The sequence below is a fragment of the Larus michahellis genome, chromosome 23 (genome assembly GCF_964199755.1).
Source record: "Larus michahellis chromosome 23, bLarMic1.1, whole genome shotgun sequence".
In the NCBI taxonomy this organism is placed as follows: domain Eukaryota; kingdom Metazoa; phylum Chordata; class Aves; order Charadriiformes; family Laridae; genus Larus; species Larus michahellis.
In genome coordinates, this window is record NC_133918.1 from 3,292,976 (window position 1) to 3,315,121 (window position 22,146).

Consider the following 22,146-nt stretch of genomic DNA (forward strand, 5'->3'; position numbering starts at 1 on the left):
CACGTGCCAGCCCACTCGTTTCCCGGCTGGCGTGTACTGCAATGCCACACGGTTCCTGTGGACGCCAGCTCCCTCCTGCAGAGGTGAGATGGCCTACTGTGAAACGTTCCACGTCTGACAGCATGTGGATGAAGAGGGACCCAGAGCAGGAGCGAGCAACTCCATCTTAGATCTTATTGCGTTGGAAAGACACCGCTGCTTTGAAGGTGAGCATCAGTGAAGGATTTTTCTTTGCCACCTCGGACCAGCTTCAAAAGTGCCAGTAGGAAGGAGAGACTCAAGCACGGTGAAGGTGCTGAGATTCACACCTTCTCGGACACAGTGCTGCCGCCACCTCTTGCTTAAACTTTAAATTGAACTCAGGAAAAACTGAGATATTTAATCACCCAGATGTGTTCCATCATCAACGGGCAGCTCCGAAGATCTATGACAAAGCATGCATCACTTGAAAGGGATCTGCAGACATGTACCTTCAAGCCCTGTTAGGTTCAAGCTATGCAATTCCCAGACTCCCTCTGGAGTCCAGCCTGCAGAGAATTGGCCTTTAATGTGTCTTTTTTTCTCCTCTGGACACGCTGGCGGATTGTGCTTCTGACAATCCTCACTTTGGCAGCAACCGGTACCGTCTTCCTTTTTGCAAGAAGCCTTCGTGGCAGCAAAGGTAAGAGACGGCTGCAGTTTATCAGCTGCTTCTGTTTCCTGCCTTTTCCTGTCCTGGACAGAGCTGGGAAGTACCACGCACTAACGGCAGATGCAGTTTATGGCCCATTCCAGGGAAACCAAACTTAAGAGCTCACAACGCAGAGAACGTCTCGGTGTTGTCGGAGCTGTGGAAACTGCTTCCCAGCTGCTTTGTTCATGCTTTGAGGGGGAGGGGGACACATGGTAGAACTGAACACACGCATCAAAGCTATTTTGGAATGAATTACTGTACGTGTCCTGCTAATAAGGTCCTTTGACTTCAAAACCTGCCATGCTACATCCTTGTTCTCCATCCCTAGATCCCCTGCTGTGATTGGAGATCCTTCCCGTTTCCGTTTTCTCTCTTGCTCAGTTGCCAAAAGGTTTACACGCAGAGGTGCCAGCGTCGTAACGGTAAGACAGGGCTGCCAGCCCCATTTTACAGCTGTTTAAAGAAGCCAGCAGACAGAATACTTTTTCGAGTCAAGAGACAAACTGAAGACACTTAGTTTCAGCCAACGGCTGGTAAAATTTAAAAATTAAACCCTTGCCTGCACATAACCTATGCTGTGGAGCCGAAAATTCAGATGCGGGTGTAAATTTGACAGTGCTACTGGTCATTGACGATGCATCCAAGGGCGTATTTGGATCAGTTGCTGGAAAAGTTCCAGTTAAGGAGTACGGTGATTTTGCCGTTGGAGCTGGGGCACTAGGAACGCCGGCAATGCCCGTAGGCTGAACAGACCGGGGGCCGGGGAGGGTGTTAGAAGTTTCCTATGACTTGCTAGAGTTTTCTATCACAGATTTATAAAACTCCCTTATATTGCACACTGCCAGCAGCAAGTATTGCAACTCGTACTGGCTGCTCCCACTTGTGTGACAAGTCCCAGAGCACCGGGAAGCAGTTTCATGCCAATAACGCGTTCTTTGTGTGACAGAGGCACTCCTTCCTCAGCTAGCTTGAAGACAAGTGCCTTGTCTTCAAATGACATATTTTACTGTTATCTCGGAATTTTATTTTTTTTTTAACTCTCATTGGCTCGTTTTGGATTCAAGATTAATCCAGCTTCAGAATAATCTGTTTGGTGAGCAAGCCTGGCAGCTTTAGAACAGGGGCTACACCTCAGCATACGGCCATCCCTTCATTACAACTGAGCCACGATCTCTGCTGAAGCCTCTGATCGCTGGTAAGACAGAAAGCAATTATTGCAGTCTGTACGCTAAAACCAACCCAAATACAAAAAATGGAAGTTCCAAAGTCTTTTATTGTAGCCCTTGAATGGCTGAACTGCCCTCCAGGGGGACGGAGTACGCATCATCCCAAAAACGACATAGGATGGAGAGAATCATGAACCGCGGAGAACGTGTTCATTTGACAAGATCCTTCACATACTTCCAGCCTTCCACAGTGTATTCACAGGCCCTGGTGGGAGCTACAGACAAGGCAGACATGACTGTCTGCACTCCTGCAAGGAAAGCAGAGAAGAATTATCCCAAGAAGAGCATCGTTCAAGCCAAATTTCCTAACGTTCTGCTAGCACTGTAGATCTCTTTAAACATGGAGAGAAAAATCTAGCTCTGTCTCAGAAGCTTTCAAACACCCCAAGGCCTGAATGATCCTTGGTTCAAGTACACCTTTATTGTTTCAGTAGCGTTTGTGCCACAGAGAAGTTCCAACTTCGGGACCAGGATAAGGGACAGACAATTACAAGGCTGAAACAAAGAAGTGAACTAAGTTCTGTTTTATTTCTGGCCTTGCCACAGGCTTCATGGGTGACGTTGGACGTGTCACAATATTTGTGGACCATGTTTCCCCACAATTACACGAAGACTTTTTCCTGCACCCTAAAAACTATAAATTCATACCATGCTTTGGCCTTCAAACAAGATCTCTAAAACTCTTGCAAAAATGGGAGTACTTATCCCTCCTGAAAAATCAGAGGCTGAGTTCAGATATACTAGCATCTGCAGAGTTTACAAACTCTTCAGTCTTTAACCAAAGGTTCACCTTTCTCAAGGATAAGTCACCATTTACTTCTACGCTCTCGTTTCCCCGATCACTACCAGTGGTGACGAACTCACTGGCGCAAAAACTCTTATTTATTGTGGGGGCCACAGGCCTTCCCCAAATGCTTCACTGAAACTTTCAATCTCAGATTCTAGGATAGCATAGGCATGCCCATCTTGAGGCAGCCAGCTTCGCAGGCAGAAGAAACACCAGCTCCTCTGGTTAGGAAAGGCAGAGAGGTTTGTGGGCACACATCCTCCTCCTTATTTCACAGTTGGAACAACAAGGAATTAAGTCCAAAGTCACCAGTGCCAATGCTCCTTCCACCAGACTGCAACATCTATCACCTCCTTCTCCGTCATTCAGTTTAGGAGGACAGGATTGAGACAAGACCAGTATAAGCTACGCCACACTTGGCCCCTTGCTCCTTTCACAGTTTGGTGAGAAGTTATTTTACCTTTATTCCAGGAATCAGAGGGGGAAAAGTCAAATTTTGGAGTGGGTGGGAGCTAGAAAGAGAGACAGAGAGAGAAAATATCAGCATTTAAGGGGTTTCACTTATAACAGGATTCCCATCACCTTGGAAAAAGCCTTTTGACCTCAGATCTCAAAGATACTTACATGCCTACCCTCCGTAAGTCTCAAAAGGGATCAGACACGAGGCTTAAAGTCTGTACTTTGCTCTTTCCCGCAGTATAAAGTAGGGGCAGAAGGTAGTACTTATCATTTGGGTGCTCCCGAAAAATCACCTCCACGGCTGTCTCCTTACAGTTAGGTATTAGTTTAGCATAGTCTCTAACATGAAAAATGCTTTTCAAACTTTCAGCAAAGGCTTCTCCTGTTCTGAGGATTTTAAAAACTAAGAATTACTGAACGAGAAGGGCCTCTTCAGGCAATTTAAATTCAACTGGACAAACTGTTAGCAGCTTGAGAAATTGGGAGGAGAATCTTCTCATTACTTTTTCAAAAGCATGTAGGATCCTTCAAAAGAGGCTTAGGAATACCACTACATAGTGAAGCATCTGCCAGAGCATGCGTGCAATCCCTTCCTTGAACCCTGCAGAGGATTAGTTACCCCTTCTTCTTTGAAATAACATCTCTGAGCAATGTCTTTCCCCTGAATTTAAAATTTTATCCTCCTTCCATTCTAATCCTCTTCAAAATATTCTCAATGTGAAATCCAGTTTCAACAGCAAAACTCCCGCCGCCATCACTGGAACCAGAATATCACCCCGGTGCTTTCTCCTCCTCCTTCAGAGGACGTGTTTGTTTTGCTGCCTGTGTTCACCTGCGCAGCCCTTACCTCCCAGCCTAAGTAACTTGTCCACTCTTGGATAGCTGGAGGCAGCGCTGCTTGAGCTTTTCTGAGAGCTTCGGCACCTTGCGTGCCACTGCCCAGCAGTCCCTGGTCATACGCCATGTATACGGCAGCTCCAGCCAGGCTTCCTTTAATGACAAACCTGAAAGAATCAAAAGCAGCAACAGTTCAGTTCACCTTATGACTACGAATGCCCCAGTTCTGGGCTCCCCGGTTCCAGAAGGACAGGGAACTGCTGGAGAGGGGACAGCAAAGGGCTGCCAAGATGCTGAGGGCACTGGAACACCTCTCTGATGAGGAAAGGCTGAGGGATTTGGGGCTGTTCAGTCTGGAAAAAAGACGCCTGAGGGGGGATCTTATCAACGCTGATAAATACTGAAAGGGGGGGTGTCAGGAGGATGGGGCCAGGCTCTTCTCAGTGGTGCCCGGGGACAGGACAAGGGGTAACGGGCACAAACTTGCCCACGGGAAGTTCCATCTCAAGACGAGGAGGAACTTCTTTGCTGTGAGGGTGGCAGAGCCCTGGCACAGGCTGCCCAGAGAGGTGGGGGAGTCTCCGTCTCTGGAGACATTCCAACCCCGCCTGGACGCGTTCCTGTGCCACCTGCTGTGGGTGACCCTGCTGTGGCCGGGGGTTGGAGGAGATGATCTCCAGAGGTCCCTTCCAACCCCGACATTCTGTGATCTCTCTCGGTAGGTTGTAACCACTAAAGGGAGGGTATCAATAAAGAAATACAAGGATCACAAATACTCTACCTTATTACAGACAAAAAGCAGCAGAAAAATACCTAGCTACCTTCCTTTTCCTCCTAGACCAACCATTCCCTGTCAGCCGCTTGAAACCATAACCATTCACATCGTATCAGTGGCAGTTTTCAAGAAAAAATAAGAAAGTGTCAAACACCCCAGAGTGCGTGCCGCTTCTTAAAGTCTGAGAATCACTGGCATGTACCTTTGATAAAAGGAACTAAAGGATTTTGCAGTCGGCAAGGCATCCGTGTTAATGATGTGGTTCTTGCTGTCTTGTTAATAAGTAATCTGATTACTCTGACAGACACCAATGTCTTGCTAAGCTCATTACAGTCCAGTTAACACCTAGCCATGCCTGTTCCTACATTGCCTAGGCTGTTACAGTTTTCCAGCAGACTGCATAGTGTGCAAACACCACGTACCGCTGTAGCGGCAACCTACAAAATGGGAGACTGGAAGTGAATATCTGACCTTTTACTTTTTCATTAGAGGTAAGAGATCTGGGGAGACTGACTTTTACAAATGCACAGGGCAAGAGTTTTTTCCCCTTTAAAAACAAAAAAAAACAAACAAAAAAAAACAAACAAAAAAAACCAAACAAAAAAAACCAAACAAAAAAAACCAAACAAAAAAAACCAAACACAAAGCTATTGCACACCTGGGTGGGGGGGAAACAACCAAAAACTTGCCAGCGAGCAGTACTGCAGCGGCTGAACGTAGGACAGACACAGCCGTTGCGAGAGGCAACAGAGAACCAATATTGAAATCCACGTTTCAACAAGTATTTTGGGGGAAAAGGGATTTCGCAGGGCAGGATTTCCCACTCGCTCCCAAAACCGACCTCCGCGCCGCGTCCCCCGTCCCCCCGCGGCGCGGGCCGTGCCCGGCTCGGGGCGTTCCCTCAGCGAACGCCCTTGGGCGGCGACCCCGGTTGCACTCTCCGTAGTCGCGCTGGCCGCCGGAGGGCCGCCGGGCTGCCGCCAGAAGAAGGCAGGCCGCCGGGCCACCATCAGAAAGCCGCCGGGCTGCTACCAGAAGGCCGCCGGGCCTGTGGGGACGCTCACGGAAGCCGGCGGCCGCGACCGGCGCGGGGGCAGGGGAGGCCAAGGGCGCCGCGCGGCGGGGCCAGGGGCCGGCGGGGCCGGGGAGCGGGGCCGGCCGCGGGGGAGCGGGGCCGGGCGGGCGGGCGAGCAGCCGCGCCGAGCTGTGCGGGCAGGGGAGCGCGGCGGCTCGGGGACTCACTTGACGGCGGGCAAGAGCCGGGCGGCCATGACTGCGGCGGGGGAGGGCCGGTGACGCGGCCGGGGGAGGGCGGTGGCCCCGCGGTCCCGCCTCCCGCCCGGCGCGGCCGTTGCCATGGCAGCCGGGCCGGTTTCCCTGCCGCCGGGCGCGGGGGCCAGCCAGCCTGTAAGCGGGACCCCCGCCGGGCCGCCGCACGCCGGTAGCCGGCGCCTTGGAGCTCTGCCGGGTGCTCAGCCCCGCCGCTCCTGACAGAGCCGGGGCCCCTCAGCGCCGCCTCTCCGCTCCCCGGCCGCGCCGCGAGAAGCGCCGGCTATCCTGAGGTACGGCTTCTTGCGGTTAACGTTATCGGCGATCAGCAGAATAGTTCTTTGACGAATTAAGCGTTCTGTAAGACTAGACGTGAGGTTTTTTTCTCCCGTGGAGCGAGGAGAAATCGTGGTGGGTAGAGGCTGACTGAGTTCAGGGCGCTGTGGGCGCTGCCAGTGAGATCTTTTCCTCAGAATCAGATGTATTCTTTCTCTCTTTATTTCTGTGTTCCTTTTTTGTTTTGTTTTGGTTTGGTTTGGTTTGTGGTGGTTTTGTTTTTAAACAATGCTGCTAACCCTTTAGTCTTTGTACACGCTTCCATTAAATTTGGCCAGTTCATGCCGTGCGTGCCTGTGGTGTTTGGAAACCGTCACGATTCTCAGTGCCGGCGTCTGTTTCTCAATTTTTTGTCTTAATCCCGAGAAAAATCCCGTCAGGTTCGAAAGAGAACGTATTTGTTGTTTTATCCCCCTTTAAACAAATATTAGGTGGTCTGAACTGCTGATATTCAGCTGACCTGGATCCCCCGTTCGTAACAGGGGAGTAGAAATAGATACGAGTGGTGTCGTCAAATCACATTATGCTCTTAACTTAAAACCCTTGAGTTCTAAATCTGCCTGCCAGTTGCTCAACTTCAAGTATACCTACCATATTATCTCGGAACCTTCCAGCTACTGGAGTTCATACTTGTTGCCGTTTTTCCCTTTTATTTGCTTCAGGCCCCAGTCCTGCAAAGACTTCTGCCCATGATCGTCTTTGTACCCGGGGTAATACTGTTAATTTAATTATCTCGCTAAGTATTAGCCATGTCCTGATATGCTCTGTCCCCCCCCCCAAAAAAAAAAGAACAAACCTAGTTTTAAATATTTTGCAGAACTGTGGAAGCTAATGAAGTGAATTTTGCAGAAGACAGCTTCTGGAACTACTGCAAAGTTTCTTTTTTAATTCCTGCTGTATTCACTGTATCTAACTGCTTCTGGCTGCTAAAGAACTTGTGAAGACACAGAAACTTAGAAAATATAGAGAAATTCTACTGGCAAGTGATGCTCAGCTTGTTAAGTGATTGTTATTAGTATCAGTGAGTTTCGGTACTGACTTAAATTATGAATTTTCCTCTTGCGGGACAAATTCTAAAGAAGGAGAAGTACAGAAATAAGTGCCTCACCTTTTTCCCTGCCTTGTAGACCATTTTACGTAGGGCAGGCATGTATAATTCCTAAAGCATGGAAAAGTACATCTAAACGCGATTTGTCAGCGCGATTTGATATCGGTTTTAAATTTTTGCCGACAGCTGCAGAAAATATATTCTTTTGGAAAAGAGATAATAATTTAATTAATTTTGCTTTTCAGATGTGATGTATTTTTACATCAAATAGATCTGTGAGATTCTGAAGTAGAAAGCAGCAATATAAAATGCAGAAGGCTTTTACTGTAAAACTGGACTTTCAAGTCGTGGTTTAAGTCAGGAATTGGTGCTGACTCCACAGGTTTCTGTGGAGTGTTCTATTAGGGACAGACATTTTAAAAATAATTCCCCGAGTCCACTTCATTTGAGACTGTCTGTCCTGGAGCAAATGAAAGGCTGAGAAAACGGTAGTTGAGCAAGGCAGGAGGATAGATGGGATGATTTTTTGAGCTTTCTCCAGACCTGTTTTCTGGCCTTTTTTGATCCCTTCCTCTCGTGCGAGAGCAGATTTAATTCTCTTCAGGCCTGCAGCTTTACATGTTTCATTCTGACAAAGTTAATTCCTCTGAGCAGGGACGTGTGCTGCTCGGCACAGCCAAGCCCTAGTCCTTCTTGGCAAATGCAAACCGTTTGCAGGACGGTGGTGTTCACTCCCCTTCAGCAGGGGAGCAGCAGCTTCTTTGCAGCTGCCTCTCAAAGCGTTGATCGCCCTTGACCTCTCTGTCTTTCATTCTTGACAAAGGTGACTTTGGCTCCCGGTGGGGAGACTTCTCAGGTGGGGTCTCAGTTCTACACAGCACCTCTCTTCTGTGCAGGACAAAAATGCAGGACTTTACATGCCTCTTGCAGGTTGGCTTCCAGCATCAGAGGAAGGAGATTACAGTACTTTGGCTGGAGTCGTCAGCTTCAAGACTTCACTTCGTTCTTCATAACTTGGAGGGATATGATTGGGAAAGTGCTTTGTGCTACAGGGATCATAGCTGGGCTCCTAGCTTTCTTCTGGAAAGACCCATTTAACGCAGGTAGGTTTACCAGGGGGGTCATTCCAAACTGGAATATAAGTCACCTAAGAGAAGAGGTTGAATTTCCAAATTCTGACTAGCGGTCTTGTTCTTGCCCGTAGTCTTGCCAGAGTTGGTGGCCCCAAAACAATGCTTCACTCCCAGAAATAAAGAGAATCTTGAAACACAGAGGAACACAAAATGGTCAGACAGCATTTACAAGGGATCCTGCTGTCTGTGTGGGGAAAAGATGACATGTGCTTTGCCAGTGCCTTTCTTTTTTTTTGTCATTTTGATTGCAAACTCCTTGGGGTCAAGAACCACCTCTATAGATGTGCAGCGCCCAGCACAAGAGGGCTGACATGTCCCCAAGCTGATGGCGAAGAGTAAATGATATGCGGGAGGCAGGAGGCCCAGAGACTGGTTTAAGTTGTACAGCTTTTTGTAACGTGAAAACCAACTTCATCCTTGAAAAATAATTGTCTAGAAGCCCAGGCAAAGGGCATGTGACTCAACTGGCATGCTTGATTATATCCTTAATCCCTAGGCATAATGGCCACAGCAAACATGCAGTAATACAATGATGCACCTCTTAGGCAGTTGGGCCTGCGGATTGTTCCATGGCCACTCAGCCATGCCGGTTGCACGCTTTTATCCGTTATCCAACTCCATGGAAGAATGCTGAGCGAGGGGAGGAGGGATGGGAATGGTGGAGCAAGTCTTGGCTGTTTGGTTTCTAGCACGCTAGCTGCTGTCTGAGTGAAGTGGGTCAGACCGAGCCTCCTGCTCCGTGACTGCAGTGTGAACCTGGGGGTTGTTGGGATGGAGGAGGGAACTGGCTGTTGCATGTTAGTGGAGCGATGCCGAGCTGACCGCCGTGCTCTGGAGCTTGTTGAGCTGGCCAAGCTTTCCTGTGAGCCAGGCCAAAACACATCAGTATAGCTTGATACTTGACATCAGGTGCCTGATGACTAACCTTTTTGCTGTCAGCACCTGTCAGAATGGAAAAATAGCTCATTCTTCAAAGATTAGATGATTTTTGTTTATTTCCGGTCTAGTAGGCATTGGAAGGTATTGTTAATGTCATGGCTTCTCAGGTCAGTCCTGCCTCTTCTAGTTTTGGGGAAGCATCAAGACTTGAGTACTTAACACACACTTTTCTAGTTTAGAGCTCTGCCAGTGGCTTAAGGGCAGCTCCTCTGCTGCTTCCTTCACTTCTCTATCTTTTATTCTTTTCCCATAAATAAGAGAGCTTGTCTGGTGCCCGCGTTCTCCTGACTGGAGCCAGTGCTGGGATTGGGGAGCAGATGGCCTATCATTACGCCAGATTTGGTGCTGAAATTGTTTTGACTGCTAGGAGGGAAGCTGTGCTGCAGAAGGTAAGAACTTCCTTCTGTGACGGAAAACATAAGAGATTTGGACTTTTACCAAAAAACCCAAGAACTTAATTGTCAGCGTGATGAGTTTTCCTTCAGAACTGTTGTTGAGCAAAACCCGCTTAGTTACTTTCGAAATTCTTTCCACTTATGTGGAAAGATGGAACATGCCAGTGATATGTTTTAAGCCTGATTTTCTGGCAGTGTCCTGTGCCATTCTTCTCTGTAACTGATCTCCTGGATGGGCTGCTTTGTATTGCCCTGCACCAGTGCCTGCTGCAATATGCCCAGTTTTTCTTAAGAGAAGGCAGTAACACTGCATCCTGGGGAGGTGTAACGCCGAAGGGACCTTGGCCTGGACAGGAAGATGGATATACGCTGCCTGAACTTCTTACTACCTCAGCATTTACATGAAGCTGCGTCAGGGGAAGTTCGGATTGGACATTAGGAAAATGTTCTTCACTGAGAGGGTGGTCAGTCACTGGGACAGGCTCCCCAGGGAGAAGCGGTCCTGGCACCAAGCCTGTCAGAGTTCAGGGAGCATCTGGATGATGCTCTTAGCGATACGGCTTAGTTTTAGCCAGTCCTGCAAGGAGCGGGGAGCTGGACCCGATGACCCTGATGGGTCCCTTCCAGCTCAAGATACTCTATGATTCTATGAACTACAATTCCTGTGCGATTTTGTGCAGCTTTTCAGAGTCCAGACAGTTCTATTTGCAGGTGTTTTGTTAAAGACTCAAACCTTTTCGTAGGTTAATTAATTTTTGACCAGCTCAAATAGATGAGACTCCTTTATATGCAGTTTATAAACTGGGACAATATTTAGAGAAGGTCTCTTAAACTGTGGGGATGGGTGACTTGCAAGGAAAGTTCTTCACTATGAAATGGCGCAAAAGGAGAGTTGAGGACAGTGAGCGTAAGGATAGTTCCTAATGCTTGGAAAGCATTATTTCAGCAAATAGCTAAACTGTGTGTCGTTACTGTGCGCCTTAACGTATGCAACATGGCAAAGGAACTATGAAAGATGAATACTGCTAGAGCCTTACCAGGTATTTTGGAACAAAAAGAGCTTAATGTAAAGCATAACCCTTATTCCAGAGGAGTTCTCCTGAAGAAGACCGTCTTTTTTGGGTGAATCTTCATCCTTTTCCAAGGTAGATTGTATCTGCATCCTGATGAGTTACCTCTGTTTAACTGTCTGGTTAAACAAAGTCTGGATGCAAAATGAGCTCTCTGGGGTCTGAATAGTCGTAGATTTAAAATTTAAAATTAAAGTGTCTCTTTCCAGAATTGACCCTCACTGACTGTAGTGTGGGGAAAAACTGTGCCTTACGGTGCCTTTATTTCTGTTCTTTTCTTCCCATTCCATATTGATTAATCTTTTTGTGTGCGTGTGCGTTCTTTTTCAAGGTGATGGAGAAATGCCTGACACTCGGAGCAAAGAAAATATTTTATATCCCTGCAGATATGTCTTCCCCTTCAGAGGCTGAAAAGGTGGTTCAGTTTGCTGTCCAAAAGCTGGGTAAGCAGAAGAAAAATGAAATATTGAGGAGAGAGAACAAAGTTTGCTTCTCACTCCAGTTTATACCATGTTCCTCTTTTCAAGAAAGGTTTAGATCACACCTGGCCTGGTCACCCTTCAGAGATTATCGTGCTCAAGCTACGTCCTGCTTCGTACTGGCCTGCAAGTTTTATACAACTGATCAGAGACGAGCCTGATGACACAGTTGTTATCCTGGCTCCTATGGCCCTGCCAGTCTCATCTCCTCTCTGATAAGCCTGGAGTTGAAAGATGTGGGTTTCTGTAATTTACCTGAGTGCAGGGGGCTGTGAAAGGAGCGGTGTCTTTGGCTTTTCAGATGTTCGCTGCTTGCCTGGTCAGAACCAGGTGAGCGGAGCAAGGAGAAAGGGTTCTGATTCTGATCTCAGTTCAGTCTTGACCATCTCTTAGGCTTTCAGGTGGATAGACAGTTCTCATTCCGGTAGGAGCTTCCAGCTTCAGTTTCACCATGTTTCTCATTGAGGGGGATGTTTAGGACAGGAAGGTGCCGGGTTTCTAAATACCTATCTTGGCCTTTCATGGGGAGGGCATGTGTTTTGCTAGAGGAGAAAAGCATGCAGGAAATACTTCACAGTGCTTCACTAAAGCCACATCCCGTAGCACAGCTGCAGAACCTTGCCTCTCACGGGTACCACGTGTACACGCGTTTGCTTTACGTGAGCGAGTACCAGCTGCACACAGCCAACCCTGAACATAGCGCCTTGTGTTGAGAGAGACACAAACTGGGAGGTCTGAAACCGGTGACCTGCCCGTGTAGCAAAGCTCTGTCCAAGACTGTATAGAAGGGCAACGTGGTCTTATTTTAACCAGAACTGATTCACTCTGCTCCCACTCTCATGCATTCGCATTCAGTCATTCGTTAATACTCACAAGCAACAAGATGCGTATGACCAAGAACCTTGGCCATCACTTGTGGTGATACGAAGGACAAGGGATGCCCGCTGTTGAGTCTTCATCGTGTCTTCTGGGTTCTTGGTGGGTGACCATGTGCTGCTTTTTGACTGTCTTTGGTGCCCTGTAGGAGTTAAATGATTATGATCTTTTGCTTCTCCATCATGTCTCATTTGGGTCAGACTGTCATTAGGCAGCATCTTCTATTATACTCACTATCCTTTTGTCCATTATTTGAGTGTCTTAATTACTTCATTATACTCTGGGTTTTCCTGATGTGGGTGTCTTAAGAAGCTGTTTGTAAGTGTGCTGTGATCTGGATGACCTGCCAGTCCAGCAGCTATCAACTCAGACCTTTCTTTTAAACCTTCTGCCGTTTCTGCTGATGCTTTTGCGCATATACAGTCCCATATCAATCATAATTTTTCTGTTACAAATTTGTATACTTATAACTTTGAAAATAGAGTGTACCACCAGAACTGAGTTCCAAGTCTGCATGACCCTGAAACAACATTTCGGAGAGCTGCTGTCAAAGGACAGCTTTCCTTCCAATTCCAGCCTCGAGGAGCAGGCAGAGCCGCTCTCAGATGGACATATTTCATGTATCTTCACGGTAAAGCACTTTCCAGCCTTCTGACAGAGTGGCCGGTTGGTTCAGCCCTCCTGCTGGCATTTCTGAGTTCCTTGGTTACCAGTTAGGGGGTGGCTCCTTTGTTTGACTGCTTTTTCTCCTATTCGCAGGGGGACTGGATTACCTGGTGTTGAACCACATTGGTGTCACCCGTTTCCAGATGTGGTCTGGAGATGTGGCGTACACCCGCTGGCTCATGCAGGTGAGGTTTCTCAGCAGGAAGAGCTCACCTGGAATTGGGTCAGTCTGGCTTCTCCTGGGGCAGCTTTGGAAGCTCAAAAGCAAATTCAAGTCTATGGCAATGGTTGAGAACAAACCTTTTATTTCATTCATGTTTCAAGTCAAATGATTTGGAGGCTTTGTTACTATACAGGTATTTGCTCAGGTTTTGTGTATGTGTGCAGAGGAATGTCTGGGGAGAATTTCGCTTCCTTCTGTCTTATCTCCCGCTAGCACAGGACGGTTAGGGATGGATGGGTAGTTATGAGCAGTTGTGCAATGTATGTCTAATTTAAGAATGCCAATAGGTGAGGAGGAAGCTCCTCGATTTCCTACTAATCTAGAGCAAGTGCACGTCATCGCAGAGCACAATAGGGTTGTTTGAAATGGTGTTTGCCATTTGAGTCTCTGCTCACAGATTCAGATTTTCCTGTAGAATCACCTTGGTACCAGGTTTTGGACCATGGAGATGAAGAGCTGTTTTCTTGATTCAGTCGGGTGGGTCATATTAGCTCTATTTCATGTTTGAGGAGCCTGTTTGCTGGAGCGTAGGGAACTTGGGCTCATAGGTAAGATATTTCTTACAAGTTAGCGAGCAGTCAGGCTCAGAAGAGATGCTGTTACGGTTGTGGTGTTGTGTTGTAGTCTGAGCTCAGTCACGAGAAACTTAAAAGGGGACCAAATTGAGACACTACTGGCATCCTTGTTGCTGTAGGGATTGCAGAGTAAAGAATGGCGTATAGAGAAATCAGGGACAGCTAATTGTCTTTTGTCAAGAAATCTGGGTGTTAAAGCCCAGGAATAACCTTTGCTCTGACTCGTCTCCATTGCTTTTTCTGGAATCTGAAGGACTCGTGGATGCCATGTTTGTCCCCATCCTCACAGAGACAATTCTTTTTGCTCGCTGTTTGAAAAAGCAAATCCAAGCCATGCTCCTTTCCATTTCTGACCACTGTATTGGGTTTCTAGCTTATGCTGACCTTCTCTCCAAACCCTCTTGCTTCTTCATGTCTACTTGTATCATTGCAGGTGAATTTCTTCAGCTATGTGGCGCTTGCAACAGCAGCTCTTCCCACCCTGGAGAAGAATAAAGGCTCTCTGGTGGTTGTTTCTTCCCTCACAGGTTAGTGTCTTTAACCGGCGTAAGTGCTGGCCTTGTGGAAACAATGGTTCCCAGCATGTCATGTTTCTCTGTGTCCTTCAACCCCAACCCCTCAGCACGTTTTCACAGAATCATAGAATGGTTTGGGTTGGAAGGGACCTTAAAGATCATCTAGTTCCAACCCCCTGCCCTGGGCAGGGACACCTCCCACCAGCCCAGGCTGCTCCAAGCCCCGTCCAGCCTGGCCTTGAACCCCTCCAGGGATGGGGCAGCCACAGCTTCTCTGGGCAACCTGGGCCAGGGGCTCACAGCCCTCACAGCAAACAATTTCTTCCTAATATCCAATCTAAATCTCCCCTCCTTCAGTTTGAAACCGTTCCCCCTCGTCCTGTCATTACACTCCCTGACCCAGAGTCCCTCCCTATCCTTCCTGGAGCCCCTTTAGGGACTGGAAGGGGCTGGAAGGTCTCCCCGGAGCCTTCTCTTCTCCAGGCTGAACCCCCCCAGCTGTCTCAGCCTGTCCTCACAGCAGAGGTGCTCCAGCCCTCGGATCATCTTTGTGGCCCTCTGCTGGACCCGTTCCAACAGGTCCATGTCCTTTTTGTTTTTTTCAGGCTGTGTGTTTTATAGTAGCAAGCAGGATGGTGGCTGGCTGGCCTTCTTGTTTTCTGGAAGACCTTCTCTATGTTGCACCATTTTACATTCCCTTGGAACCTTGCTCTTCACTCACCATGTGCCCAGATCTGCTTGTTTGGTTCCTGTCCCTCACAGCCAAGCCCATCTCTCCTGCATTTCTGACACAGCGTTAAGACCATCCTGCTGCATTAAGGCTTTCTGGCTTTGGCCAGCCTGAATAGGAGGCTGCTGACTACCTGCACCTACCACACAGGGTGGAGGTAGGAGAAAGTCTTCAGTGTGCACTCAAGGGAGCTGCGTCACCGTACACAGGTCCAGACTATGGCTCATCCCTGCCTTGTGATGTGCATTGGTGTCAGGGAAATGTCATGGCCAGTTGCACCAGCATGTGCCCCAGTCCATGTGCTTGCATGTGGCGGGGGAGGGCAAGGCTGCAGGTAGACCATCGCACTGGGCTTTCTAGCCCAGCATGTGACCTGGTTACTGTGTGAGTTAAAAGAAATTTCCTCCCCTTAGCCACATATGTGGTGGCTTTTGTGCTGAGATGTGCTCACAGAAAGTGGTGTAATTTTCTAAGTGCCTGCATGTGACTAGAAATAGAGGGAAACTCACCTGAACAGAACATGAGTTGATGCGGGATGGCAAAGCCTCTCTCTTTGCCCAGATTCCCTCTCAGTGGCACCATCCTCCTTACAGCCACTTCCCTGGCATTTTCCATTCTCTCCTTTTCCTTTCCAGGGAGAATACCCACGCCCTTCACCACTTCATATTCTGCCACCAAGTTTGCACTGGATGGATTCTTCAGCTCGCTGCGCCATGAACTCATCATGCAGAAGAGAAACATCTCTATCACGCTGTGCATCCTGGGCCTGATTGATACCGATTCAGCATTAGCCAACACCAGGTGTGTATTTGGAGGGGGATGTAGGAGTCTGGGAAGGGAGTGTGTCTGCAGGAACACGGCTCTTCTTGAAAGCATGCAAAAAAATGCACCACAGCTGTGTTTAAGATGGTTCTTTACAATGTAAAAAGTTCTTTACAAAAGTTCTTTACAAAAAAGTTCTTTACACGGAGGGTGGTGAGACACTGGCCCAGGTTGCCCAGAGAGGGGGTGGAGGCCCCATCCCTGGAGACATTCAAGGCCAGGCTGGATGAGGCTCTGAGCGACCTGATCTAGTTCAAGCTGTCCCTGCTCACTGCAGGGGGTTGGACGGGATGGCCTTTAGAGGTCCCTTCCGACCCAACACATTCCATGATTCTATGGTGTGTGCATCTGTTTGGATGTGCAAGAAAACTAATGGGAAGAGTGCATCAGCTTGGGTGCAGCAAGGGGCTTGTGCATGTCCGCCTCAGCGTGGTGCAACATGAGCATGCAGAACCCTGTGGTGGTCAGTCTGCACAGTGAAGACCACACCAAGGGCTGACTGGCTCTGAGTTACTCTCTGATTATTTCCTTACAGGGGCAAAGTGCACCTAACTGCTTCTCCTGCTCCTGAAGCTGCCCTTGCCATCATCCGAGGGGGTGCCATGCAGGTGCAGGAGGTTTTCTACCCATGGTGGGTGCAGCACATGTGCTGTCTTTGGGTTTTGCTCCCCTGTGACCGGAACCAGGTTTTACAGAGTTACTACAACTACAGCAGTCCTTAGGGAATGCCCACTCTCAGCCTCCTCTCCCATCCTTCATCCCTTCTAATCCCATTCCCCGTCCCACCAAGCATCCCATTCAACCACTGGTGTCAAGCTCTTTTCCTAAGACTCGTCTTGGTCTTCCTCTCATCCTGCTTCTGCTATTTCTACCCATCAGTCAGAGATCTTCCCTACTCTTGCTCTGCCTTAGCCCTCCACCCATCTCCCCTCCTGCAGCCTCACCTGGCTGTTTTTACTCCAGTCTTCTCTAAGCTCCGGCTTTAACCTGTCTTCCCAGGACGTCCTGAAACGTCTGAACATTCCTGGGACATCCTGCTCCACTGCTTCATTGTTTTGTGGATTCTGTGAACCTTCTGGCTTCCTACACATAGAATTTTAATCTCTTATTTTAATTAAACTTTTTTTTTTTTAGTGTGTTGGTGTTACGTGTTGGTGCGTCGTCTGTGAAGGCAGGCTGGTGACCTGGCTTCTGGGAGCACAGGCCTGTTGGCAGGTGTTTACTGACTGCACAGGACCTGTCAAATCAGCTCTTCCTTGCTGGAAATGCCAAGATGGGTTGATGATTCCTGCACTGAAGGAAGAAGGTAGAGGGAATTCTCCCCTAACGTTATTCCTATGGATATGTGTCATGGCTTCTAAGTTCTAGCAGCCAAGAAAAAGCAGTCTCTGCTTGAATCCTCCTGGGCTGGGAGGAATAAAAGATCCCGTGTGGGCTCCTTGGTGGCAGAGAGGATGGTTATTTTGTGTGGTGTTCCCGTCCGCAATGCATGAATCCTGAAGGAATTCTAAGTGCCTTTGAAAGCTGAACATATTGTAGAAACCGCTTAACAGGTTTGGAATTTATTGGAACAGCCGATTGCTTAAAAACCAGGTTTGTCTAGGGGATATAGACCTAAAATGGAGTGTGCAGAGCCTTGCCAGTCGTAGTCTTTCTTCAATTGTAGCTGGTCTTCTCCAAGGAGTGAAAAAAAGCAAGTTGAGGGGTACATTCTGGCTGGTGAGAGGCTGCTTCCTGGGAAAGGGTCACTGCGTGCCCCACTCCTCCTTTGCTCGGTTGATGGCGAGGTGCTAGACTAAGTACGTGCCTGTTCCAACCTAAATATAAAATCTTGGGTGCCTGCAAGAGATGTCACTGCAGCTTCAGTTCTTATTCTTGTTAGCGGGAATAGTGTGTGGCACTTTTAGCCCTAAGTACATTTTATTCACATCATAGGAAGAGGCACCGAGTGTTTTCTTTCCTCTGTCCTTGCCGTTGACTGGATGTTGACATGACAAAGCTTTCTACGGAGCTGCGTGGAAATAAGAACTCACCGCAATTCACAAACTCTGGCATTTGAACTCACCTTTCTAAAACAGCCACCTGCTCGCTTCTCGTGACAGTTTGCAGTACGCGTCTTGGCTCAGTCGCTGCAGAACTGTGTTGGTGCAGGGGCAAGGAGGCATCAAAAACTGAGGTTGTCCCAGGCTGCATTCTCTGCTCCTGTTCTGCTTTTCTCCAGCACCATTGAACAGGGGTTTCCAAGCAGAAGAAAGGCCCAGGGAAACTGCTGTTTTTAAAGAAGTGGGGCTGAACCATGGCCATGGCAGATGGTGTCGGTTCTCTACCAACCCCAAGCATGTTCCTCAACTTCAGGGCAGAGATAAGGAGTCTGGGCATTTGCTTTCCTTTTTCCTGGTTCCGTGCATAGCATCAGGTGGGCTGGGCTCTGGCTCTCGATGGATTGATTGATTTCCGATTGATTTCCATCAAGGTGCTGTTGAGAGAACCAGTTTTGTTCTCCCGGGTGTGAACAGAGTACGCAGGAATTCTTAAAAAGCTCTCTGGTACCTGCAGGCAGGAGCTGTGACCGGTTTGCGTTTGGCTCTGCTGGAGCTCGGCTGCTGAACTCGTGCGTTGCAGTTGGGCTAATGTAAATTCGCGTTTTGGGGCTCATATGCTGAAGACTGGCATAAAAGTCCACAGACACTGCGGTGGTGAGAGCAAGGCAGGGTGCTGTTCTGGAGAACTCGGGCTCTGTCACCCGCCCCCTGTGAAACGCTTTTTAACTGACTGAAGAGACGATTTGCTGAATGGAAGCACTTTCCTCGCCTTAGGCCTTTGGCGATTGTCTTCAAGTGCAAGCATTATCTAAAAGCAGGTGCAACTAACACACGAAGTAAAAGCCCGGCTACTTAGCAAGTAAAACTTTTATTAAATAATTATTTTTTTTTTTACCAGAGTGAGGAATTTGACATTGACGAAGCTTGTATCGCACCTGTACAGTCACATCAGTAACTGTGATGGAAGAAACTGTAAATGCTTGTTTTAAACCAGCTTGACGTAGAATTTCCAAAGTCCTTTTTTTCCCCATTTTGCATTTGTGGGTTTTTTTGGTTTTTTTTTTTGTTCAAAATTAGATTAAGTTTAAACTTCATGAAATTACTTGTAGCAGAAATAAAGTACATTATACAAATCACGTACATAATAGATGTTAAGTATAAAAATGGTATTTACAATAAGTAAACATGGACTATAGAAACACACAAGACTCGCACAGCTTCATCCGTCTCATAATCTCTCAGCATCGGGTACAGAGGGGTGGTTGCGGAGATGTGAAGGTGCTTAGAGAACTGTGCCATGAACGTTTAAACGAAGGGAAACTGGAGGAGGATGAGAATTGGCCGAGGTTCTCTGAAGTCCCCATATCTCACTTTTTAGCATCAATTGCATCAGCCCATCTCCACCAACCCTCTGTTCACGCTCGAACGCGGACACACACACACACACACACACACACACACGCACGCGCACACACGCAGGGGAATGTTCTTGGTACCTTATCAACCTCTGGAGTGTTGAAACGAATCATTCAGAAGGTTTGTGGGGTTGGTTGGTTTCTTTTGTTTTTCTTTCCTTTCCTTGGTAGAAACTTCAAGAGACAGTTTGGAGTTGTTAAATGGACGTGCCTTGTCAGTACGACACACCCCCCCGCCCCCCAGGGGATCTTTGTTAAGCTCTGAACTATGTTCTGTGCTGCAGTGTATGTGCATATAGCTGTCTCTATATATGCTGCATAATGTATAATCTGTTCCTTGGAGGGGGTGGTGGGAAAAAAAACCAGAATGGCAACCCCCTTTCATCATACTATCCTTGTGTCTGCTTGGGAAAGCTTTGCAGAGGGTGTAAGAGGCGAGTCCTCTTGCTAGATTCAGATGGAGACAACGTCCCATTTTTCCCGGGAAGCAGAACTGCCAGCTAACCAGCGTTAGATTACTTCTGACACGGGGAGGCAGGCTGTAGCCCCTGGGAGGCTTCTGTCGCTCTGTTTTGGAGAGTGCATCTGCTCACACTCTCTCATCTTCTCTTGCCTTGATCAAGAAAACGCTCCGTTACCATGGAGAGCTATGAAACATGGAGCTGTGCCACACGCCGGGAGGCAGTACAGTTCCTGTAGGTAGAGGGACTGGGTTCCTGTGCTTTCAGCCTAATCGAGGAGTGCTCAGGGATAGGCTTTGGCACCAAATTCCAGGAGCTTTGTCTGCAGAAGCCCTTGGAAAGGTAAGTCTGAGAGCTCTTGAGATCCTTAACCAGGCTGGTGCTAAGGTCGGTGGATGAGTGACTCGAGCTGAGCAGCTGGCTGCGCCCTAATCCTGGAGGTATGTAGTTCTCTTTCTCCTTGTTTCTTGCTAACGGTGAGCAGAGAGATGCGCTTGGTCTCTCTCGCTCTCGTCCATCCAAGCATCCTCTCAAAAACGTTCAGGCCTATCTGCAGTGCTTGCTGAGAAGACACTGTTGCAAAGGTAAACCCTTAACTTCCAATCCCTCTTGCAAGGAGTCAGTCTCTGAATGGAAAAGTTTGGTCCTGTGAGCCACTTTAAAAAAAAATAGAGACTGTATATATATATATTTATATTTATCTATGAAAGGGCCAGGAGACGGGGCAGGAGGGAGGGACGGAGCTAAGTTTCCATACATCACTGCAGTAACCTAGAGACACACCAGCGGGTTTTTCTTGGTCCATGTACTCCAGGCATACCCCGAGAGGAAGAGCTTTGGGTCCCCAGGGGCTGCTGGTTTTCTGGTCCCTTTGCTATGCACCACATTAGCAGCAAATATGCGAGTCCGTCGTGGCAAGAATCTTCCTGCTGGGCAGATATTGAGCCTTCTCTTTAATTGCATGTTTTGGGTAGGAGGGCAGAAAGAGGATGGGGTGGGTAGGTGGGGAGCAGAGAAAGGAAAGGGGTGGTGTCAAAAGAGTTGATAAATTTACTGGCCTCTCTGTAAATCAGCCTGAAGCAGAAATTCTTCCTCTGGACTTTCCCTTCACCTGAATAGAAAGGGAGGAGGGAGGGAATTGGGGATTAGGACATAAACCTCAAGCTTTGAGTTGCTGTTGCTTAAACGTGGAGGAAGCTGACCCCAAGCAGAAGGGACCGAGCTCAGCCAGCCCTCCCTGTTCCCAGTCTGTCGGCTGGCGGGAGCTACCTCTTCCACAGCCAGCTCTCGGGTCAGGCAGCTCTTCGGTGGCCCTTTGGCGTCTCACCTTTTCTCTGCTTTTCTGTGATCTTTATGAATCATGGGATTCAACAACCCCGTGCAGCGCTACAGGATTGGGGCGGAGTGTCTGGAAAGCTGCCTGGCAGGAAAGGACCTGGGGGTGTTGGTGGACAGCCGGCTGAATACGAGCCAGCAGTGTGCCCAGGTGGCCAAGAAGGCCAACAGCATCCTGGCCTGTATCAGGAACAGTGCACTGAGCCGGACTAGGGAAGTGATCATCCCCCTGTACTCGGCACTGGGGAGGCCCCACCTCAAGTACTGCGTTCAGTTTTGGGCCCCTCAATCCAAGAAGGACATTGAGGTGTTGGAGCGTGTCCAGAGAAGGGCAACGGAGCTGGTGAGGGGTCTGGAGGACAAACCTTATGAAGAACGACTGAGGGAGCTGGGGTTGTTCAGCCTGGAGAAGAAGAGGCCGAGGGGAGACCTTATCACCCTCTACAACTACCTGAAAGGAGGTTGTAGAGAGATGGGGGCTGACCTCTTCTCCCTGGTGACAAGTGATAGGACGAGAGGAAACGGGTTCAAGTTACGTCAGGGGAGGTTTAGATTGGATATTAGGAAACATTTTTTCACTGAAAGGGTTATTAGACATTGGAATAGGCTGCCCAGGGAGGTGGTGGAGTCACCATCCCTGGAGGTGTTTAAAAAAAGGGTAGATGGGGCACTTAGGGACATGGTTTAGAAGTGGTTTTTGTCAGGGTAGGTTAATGGTTGGACCTGATGATCTTAAAGGTCCGTTCCAACCTCAGCAATTCTACGATTCTATGGGATTGTCCCTTCTGAACCATGGCAAGCGTTCTCTGCAGACTAATTTCAGAGCACATGTAACAACTGAAAACAAAACTATCGGGTTTTTAAACCTTTTCAGGAAGATGAACGCTGTTTGGGCGTGGTCAGAAAGCAGACTGAAACCTTGCTTAGACCACGGGCGGGTACTTTGAACCCAGCTGCCTGTCAGGTCCTGAGCACACTAATGGGCCTTAATGGCCTTGGCCAGCCTCCCCTGTGGCCTCTGTCCACACTCTGCCCATGGGTCCAGGAGTCTCATTACGGC

General features: G+C 48.3%; 3 protein-coding genes across 10 annotated transcripts in view; 1 reads left to right on the plus strand and 2 right to left on the minus strand.

Annotated features, from left to right (window-relative positions):
• Positions 1 to 1,926: 1,926 nt before the first annotated feature.
• Positions 1,927 to 6,148, minus strand: MICOS13 (mitochondrial contact site and cristae organizing system subunit 13). Its single transcript, XM_074565715.1, has 4 exons — positions 6,000 to 6,148; positions 3,993 to 4,149; positions 3,147 to 3,198; positions 1,927 to 2,147 (listed from the first exon to the last, which is right to left on the minus strand). Exons 1-4 carry the CDS (start codon positions 6,113 to 6,115, stop codon positions 2,050 to 2,052), a joined length of 423 nt encoding a protein of 140 aa, XP_074421816.1. The 5' UTR covers positions 6,116 to 6,148; the 3' UTR covers positions 1,927 to 2,049.
• HSD11B1L (hydroxysteroid 11-beta dehydrogenase 1 like) lies at positions 6,123 to 18,747 on the plus strand. 6 transcript variants are annotated; one of them, XR_012584473.1, is made up of 9 exons: positions 8,347 to 8,513; positions 9,741 to 9,871; positions 11,279 to 11,390; positions 13,062 to 13,153; positions 14,200 to 14,293; positions 15,647 to 15,812; positions 16,369 to 16,464; positions 16,968 to 17,139; positions 17,769 to 17,884. XR_012584473.1 is itself a non-coding variant. In XM_074565710.1 (8 exons), the coding sequence occupies exons 2-8, from the start codon at positions 8,435 to 8,437 to the stop codon at positions 16,553 to 16,555; spliced, it is 861 nt and encodes a 286-aa protein (XP_074421811.1). In that variant the 5' UTR covers positions 6,123 to 6,319; positions 8,341 to 8,434; the 3' UTR covers positions 16,556 to 16,969. The 6 variants fall into 6 exon arrangements, 4 of the variants coding, with proteins under 4 accessions (XP_074421811.1, XP_074421813.1, XP_074421815.1 ...); XM_074565710.1 differs by lacking the exon at positions 17,769 to 17,884 and adding an exon at positions 6,123 to 6,319 and having other exon boundaries at positions 8,341 to 8,513; positions 16,369 to 16,969; XM_074565712.1 differs by having other exon boundaries at positions 16,968 to 18,747.
• The window catches only part of CELF5 (CUGBP Elav-like family member 5), a 44,846-nt gene continuing 41,426 nt past the window's right edge, over positions 18,727 to 22,146 (minus strand). The window contains exon 13 of one of the 3 annotated variants that reach the window (XM_074565709.1): positions 18,727 to 20,862. The gene's annotated coding sequence lies outside the window, so the exon portion shown is untranslated. The remainder of the gene's footprint in view (positions 20,863 to 22,146) is intronic. The other 2 variants (XM_074565708.1, XM_074565707.1) reach the window with 2 other exon arrangements.

What these genes read in the sequence shown, in the direction of transcription:
- MICOS13 (XM_074565715.1), bottom strand. Translation starts at nt 6,115, where the DNA reads ATGGCAACGGCCGCGCCGGGCGGGAGGCGGGACCGCGGGGCCACCGCC. An exon ending in CAAGTTACTTAGGCTGGGAG is followed by an intron (nt 3,199 to 3,992) that starts GTAAGGGCTGCG and finishes CTCTCTTTCTAG; the next exon opens with CTCCCACCCACTCCAAAATT. An exon ending in CTCTGATTCCTGGAATAAAG is followed by an intron (nt 2,148 to 3,146) that starts GTAAAATAACTT and finishes CTTTCCTTGCAG; the next exon opens with GAGTGCAGACAGTCATGTCT.
- HSD11B1L (XM_074565714.1), top strand. Translation starts at nt 8,435, where the DNA reads ATGATTGGGAAAGTGCTTTGTGCTACAGGGATCATAGCTGGGCTCCTA. An exon ending in GAAAGACCCATTTAACGCAG is followed by an intron (nt 8,514 to 9,740) that starts GTAGGTTTACCA and finishes CCCATAAATAAG; the next exon opens with AGAGCTTGTCTGGTGCCCGC. An exon ending in GTTTGCTGTCCAAAAGCTGG is followed by an intron (nt 11,391 to 13,061) that starts GTAAGCAGAAGA and finishes TCCTATTCGCAG; the next exon opens with GGGGACTGGATTACCTGGTG.